Source organism: Opisthorchis viverrini, assembly GCF_000715545.1.
Source record: "Opisthorchis viverrini unplaced genomic scaffold opera_v5_249, whole genome shotgun sequence".
NCBI lineage: Eukaryota > Metazoa > Platyhelminthes > Trematoda > Opisthorchiida > Opisthorchiidae > Opisthorchis > Opisthorchis viverrini.
Window position 1 is genome coordinate 233,220 of NW_008751907.1, and position 6,598 is coordinate 239,817.

General features: G+C 48.5%; 1 protein-coding gene across 1 annotated transcript in view; it reads left to right on the forward strand.

Annotated features, from left to right (window-relative positions):
• The window catches only part of T265_09012 (hypothetical protein), a gene marked incomplete at both ends in the record, with an annotated part of 137,165 nt that extends 132,580 nt beyond the window's left edge, over nucleotides 1–4,585 (forward strand). Inside the window, 2 exons of the mRNA XM_009174973.1 lie at nucleotides 1,992–2,184; nucleotides 4,342–4,585. Of these exons, the coding sequence (XP_009173237.1) occupies nucleotides 1,992–2,184; nucleotides 4,342–4,585 (437 nt within the window). The remainder of the gene's footprint in view (nucleotides 1–1,991; nucleotides 2,185–4,341) is intronic.
• Between the last annotated feature and the right edge of the window lie 2,013 nt (nucleotides 4,586–6,598).

The window sequence follows — 6,598 nt, forward strand, 5'->3', positions numbered from 1 at the left end:
CCGCCCTGCTGTATGCAGCAAGTAAGGCGACCCGGCTGATGGCGCTACGCGACGGCCGATGTGGCATGAGTTTATTTGTATATGTGAAATTCATGGTTGCACGTGGGCTGGGATACTGCCAGGGCGCCCACACCTAGACAGGAGGACGATTAGGGTCCTCAACCAAAGCCTTTGGCTCAAAAGCCTAACCGCAAGGCAGCGGCGTTTGGCGGGAAATGCAAATGCATTACCATTTCTACGGAACGAGTCGCCACATGTTCCAACCCCCAACCTGGAGGGCCAGGAGACTGTTCGTCAGACCTCTAACCATTGACCAGCCTGGTATGAGAGACTCTGTGAGTGTCCCGGGACACTCTCCAGTATAGCCCAATGGATCGCTGAGGTACGCAAACCGTCACACCACGGTAAGGTCCAGTCTCTTCGTGACGGTTGGACCACGTGGCCATCAGCCATCGGTGGAGAGCCACAACTCAAGACTGCCGTCCCTTCTGGGGCACACCACTTGATTCTGATCACGCCATGGTGTGTGCACGCCTGACGTTTCGTTTCCCTTCAGGCCCTCGCAAGTCAACAAGTAGCATGCCAATCCATCTTCAAAGTACTGCTACAACTCAACAGGATCGATCTGAGCTAGCCCAGAAACTTCAAAGCAAACCAGTACTGTGATGACAGTGAGCATGTGGATGAAGCAAGGCCAAATGTGAAACGAACTATGTTAGCGGCGTTCAGTGCGTTCCGACATGTCCAATTCGACCACAAGACCACTGGATGTCATCGAGAACGCTATACATGATTGATGCCAGGAAAGCTATAACAGCAGACAACGAGTTCGACGGCGCACGTAAACCTCTCAAACGCAAAATAGTGGGGAGTAAGGGAAAGACGGAAAGCTCTGGTGGACACTGAAAGTTCGGGAGATGGAGAAGGCTTTTGCTACGGGAAACAGCCGTGCCCTATATCAACTGATACGATCGACTGGAAAGCAACCTAGGAAAGCAACGGTCAGCGAAACGACAAGTGAAGAAGATGGCTCATTGATTCAATCACAAAATAGTCGACTGGGAAGATGGGCCGAACACTTCGAAGAGCAGTTTAGCTGGCCTCCTGCAGCCTCCTGTGGAGATAATGCACACCGGCGAATGTAAACCTTGATCGCTCTTCGAAAGAAGAAATAAGGTGCGAAATAGCCCTACTGAAACGTTAAGATCGGACGGTCTGTATCCAGCTCTCTTTAAAGAAGGCGGAAAATCCCTGGTGACCCATCTGACGAAGCTTATTGGTATCATATGGAACAAACAGAAGGTGCCTGCAGAATGGGGCATGTCGACAGTTATCTCCATCTTCAAAAAGGGTACGCGGAAGCTGTGTGGAAGCCACCATGGCATCAGCCTGTTAGCTATGGCATCGAAGGTGCTCTCCGGCCTTATCCTTTGAAGTTTGATTGAACACAAGGGGAAACTTTGTCATTGTTGAAATAATGAGGCGAACACTGGACGGACTTGAAAACACCGCCCTCATCTTTGAAGACCAGAGCAAAGCACAAGCCCTGTGGAATAAAATGACCACCGTCAGACCATCATTTGGTATGCGTCTTGCACCTTCAGAGTGAAAAGTCATGCTTCAGAACGTGCCATCTGCGAATATATCCCTTACAGGTCAAGGAAAAGCACTGAAGACAATTGAACACTTTATGTACCTCGGTAGTTGTATTATCTCAGACGGTAGTGTGTCTGATAAAGTCAGCGCAAGAATCTCAAAGGCTCGAATCACGTTTTGTCTTTGATGATGACGATGAGCGCGTCTAGCATCCGGATCTCCGACCCTCTCAGTCGCCAAGTGATTAGTCCGCACATTCCGCAGTCCTGGAAAACACAGGGAGAAGTCACTCTGGAGGAGTGCGTAGTCGGAATCCACAAATATGTTCCAAACTGATCGGCAGTCAGTTATTGACCCGAGTCATCGGTAACTGGTGGTAACGTGATCAATTCAAGTTTCTGGCCGGTGTGCCGTTGGTGGACACCATGTGGCCAGACGATCCCTTACAGTCAAGGAAAAGCACTGGAGACAATTGAACACTTTATGTACCTCGGTAGTTGTATTATCTCAGACGGTAGTGTGTCTGATAAAGTCAGCGCAAGAATCTCAAAGGCTCGAATCACGTTTTGTCTTTGATGATGACGATGAGTGCGTCTAGCATCCGGGTCTCCGACCCTCTCAGTCGCCAAGTGATTAGTCCGCACATTCCGCAGTCCTGGAAAACACAGGGAGAAGTCACTCTGGAGGAGTGCGTAGTCGGAATCCACAAATATGTTCCAAACTGATCGGCAGTCAGTTATTGACCCGAGTCATCGGTAACTGGTGGTAATGTGATCAATTCAAGTTTCTGGCCGGTGTGCCGTTGGTGGACACCATGTGGCCAGACGAATTCGGCTATCTCGAAAGGTAGCGCCGCATAAAAACAGCCTGCGATCAGCATACAGCTGAAGCAATCGTTCACCACTGTCCTTACGTATCGAGTCCTATCCATGTCAACCTCCTAATTGAGTCTCAGATACACTAAGCCTAAAAGAACAAGCCGCCACATATTCCAACCCCCAACCTGGAGAACCAGGGGACTGTTTATCAGACCCCTAAACATTGACCAACCTAGTAGGTGAGACTGTGAGTGTTGCGGGGACACCCTCCTCCCCGTATAGTTAGATCGCTGAGGTGCCCAAACCGTCGCGACCAGGTAAGGTCCAGTCTCTCTCCTGAGACGGTATGCATCTACATTCACTCATGGGCTTGGATGATACACAGGGGCGAGAGCCAGGCTGAGCCTCCTCCCCAATGCCAAACCAGTTTCCAAGCATAAACGTTCAGTAGCATATGTAGCCTTACCCATCGCTGACCAGGCAGTGGACCAACTATAGAGGCTGGTTGTCTCCATCAACCAACTAATCTTCATGGGCTGCACTGATCGTATTAGTGAACGAGGTTAACGGGACCGTTCGGTTGTGTGCAGACTTCTCTACCGGTCACAACGTTGCGCTGGATACCCATCAGTACCCCTGCCTCTTTCAGACGCAACAACGGCATTTGAACCGTAGGTGAAGCGCATTGTATCGGAAGCGGTTCGCCTTCTCCCAGGAACTGCTGATACGGTCCGCCAGGCATCAAGACAGTGCTGTGGAGATGGCTCAGTAGCTAGAGCACGAAATTACTGACTGGATGGTCTGTGGTTCGAACCCGAAATCTGCCTCTCGACTTCCCCTGTCTAGGCTTGGGCAACCTTGCAGCATCCCAGCCCTCGTGCTTTCTTTGGGTGGCATGGCAGCTAGGCACCGAGAGGGTGTTGCAGCCGAACGACAAGTGCTGCAGCTGGTTTTCAAGTCCCACCGTAATCAGCACAAAAGACGAATAGCGACCTTTATTCAACCAGTGTGACACATTATCACCAGTCGACGGATGCCTATTGTTTTCAGGACGCATTGTAATTCCAAGGAAGTTACAACCAGCCGTCCTAAATCAGCTTTATTGACTGCACTGGAGAACAATCAGGATGAAGGTCCCTGATCGGAGTTACGCCTATTGCCCCCCAACGGCCGAGTCACCGGTGAAAAACGGCCTACGGTCGTGGCCGAACCCTGATCCCGTCTTCACATCGATTATGCGGATCCAGTGGATGGCCAAAACCTTTTTGGTCGTGGCCGACGCTTACAGCAAGCGGCCGGAAGTTCTTCCAGTGAAGAGCACCACAAACTGTCACTACAACCACGGAACTCCAACGATTGTTCAGTCGCTTTAGAACGCAAGAGGGTACTGTATCAGCAAACGACGGTCATTCCATATCATCGGCGTTCGCAGTTTTGTCGACAGTGTAGCACTTGTAAACATGCTCAGTATCATCTTCCTTTTCCCTATCAATACCAGTCACATCACTGTACAAAAGTTTGTTTTACGGAAATACAATCGCAACCGCCCTCTTCTTGGGTCCAACGTGACTCTGAGACTTTTGCGGAGTGACTTTTGTTGTGAATGCCGGTTGGCTATAATTGGCTGCTACTAACTCTAAACGTGAATTAACATTTTAGCTACAAACGCTGGACTAATTTATTCACACCTGTGGATTATTATTGCGATCACCGGAGAATTGGAATACCAGGAAGGTGGAACTTTTCTTGGTGTCGTGGTTCAACGGAATACGGAACTACGGAATCTCCTATTTTGAACTGACTCAAGGTTTACTTGGATTTTTCTCCTTGTGACTTTGTATCTGACTTACATTGTTGATTTGTTCTGTTTGCTAGAGACTCCTGAGGGCCGCTAACCACTACAGGAGTAAGGCGTAACTCACACCAGCTCGCCACCGTTTCATCCACAGTCGAACAGCCAAACGGAACGCTGGAACGTTGGCATTTCGACGCGTGCACTTCAGAAACCCAGAGGGGAGGGGCCACCTGAAGAGATTTTGCAAAGGTTTCTGCTGGCATATCGAGCGACGTCGAACCCGCACTCATCCGATGAAGTGTCGCCAGCAGACGAATTGCTCCGAATTAAAATTCGGACACCACATGACACTATCCGGCCAGAGAAAGGCAATTGAGTCACCGCAACACAAGAACAGAGAACCAGTTCAACCGAAACCACGGCGCAACCACGCGCCCCTTCCGAGAAGGCCAGACGGTGTGGGGTCACGACTACAGCTGCAGACACTCCAAGTGGATACCAGGACGCTCCGTTCGACGGCGCGGCAAAGTGCCCTAAAACATTCAGGTTGGCCTAGCCATGCGGATCCGGCACACAAACGAAATCCGGCCCACAGATCTGCGAACCCTGAGTGAGTGAATATCACGATCACTACAACTTTTCGATTCTTCATTTTTGTGACCCATGAGGAGTTCATGAAATGCTCCTTAGGATTTTAATAAATAAAACCTTCATTTGGTTTATATGCACTGCAATAGCGTTTTTAAGTGTTTTTCCAGTCGCTCTTCGTCTTTGCGTAAGGTGTAACGCTTTTTCAAATATAATTCTCAGCGACTTACACGGTCTCTACATACACGTGATGGGAGTGTTGTTGACACAAATCAGTGATACCTAATGCGCCATTCAGCGACTATGTATAACCATACAGTCAAAAAATGAGGTATTTATCGTGCAGGTCCAATTCGTATGTGATGAACCAACGATAAATTGTGTCCGAGGTTGAGTTTAACTAGAGATGCTTCTTGACACTTGATACCGACACAATTACGGAAAATCTATCAACCGCTTCGTCCGAGGCCCAAGTCGAGCGCTGATTGGTCGAAATTCTGGATCCGACTTTCAATCGTGATCCAGTATTCACCAGGTGCCGGTTCGCAGTGGCACTTCCAGAAGGCATCAGAACTACCAGAAAGTTGTTGTTACATGCAGTTGGAAGAAACGCACTGTACAGGCGTTTTTGGCCTGAATTTATGCGTTATTACGCGGTCTGCTCCTCTGAACTTTTTGACGAGAGCTCTATCTTGGAAGAATCAGAGCGAGAGCTTAACTGAGAAAATACCGTTATTACACATTATCCTGACATTATTCGTAAAATCAGCAAAACTGCTAGTGCTAGTGATAAAGCATGAAAGTCTTGGCACGAAGCTTTGTAAACTGCCAGCGTACGAACAAACAGCCAGAAAATCTCCTTCAGTCCTTTTCAAAATGTCCGTGTTCAGCAAAATCGCCGCAGAATGACGGGACATCTTATCGGTTTGCACCGTTTAACCCTTTTTTCTAATGGATATTGATTCTGCAGGACCAAATGGCAACCAGAATTATCTGATCACCCCCCCCCCAGTAAATTGCCGGGGATAATCATGGTGATCACATCACTTCTCGTTCCGCCATATTGCTGTTCACTCAGGTATTCAGTCGCTTAGGCATGCCAAAATCATCGATTCCATATCGTCATCATCTGCTATATATACCGGGTAATTGTACGCTGGTTATCGTTGCCATAGTCTCGTTCACCGACGACACAAACACTTCACTAACCTAAGGAGGGAAATTAGATTTAAGCTACCCTGAGATACCTAGCCCAAACATGCGAAACAACAACTCGACCGCGGAAACGCTGTTCGGCAGTAAAGTTCTTTTAGCCGCACTTGTGGTACACCCATTTTGCCGCCCCTACAAAAGCAATCGTTCGACCGCTATGACGGTACCATCCACATTGCCTATAAGCCCAGGGATTCTGCTTTGTTCGAGGGCTCTCGTAACTGCGAAGGGAAATAGGACTATTGTTGCATCAAGCGCCGTACGGATGATACACTTTCAATAAACATTCCGCCACATGAGTCAACCACGCGATTTAACTTCCTCCTTGGCTCACTGCACCGGCTTCATCAGATAACTCTATTTCTCTTGATGCATTGATGGATACTTTCATGCTATGATCTATACATATGCGCTATGTGAAAACGGAAAAACTCCCAGTCAAATCCATATGTACAAGACAACGGTTCAATCGCAACCTAAAACCATTTGCACCAATTTAGGTCGATCCATATCCGGAAGCTCACACACATAGTAAGAAGGGAGGTGTTGAGACGGACGGATCCTGAAGAACAGTTTAACCCCCATAATA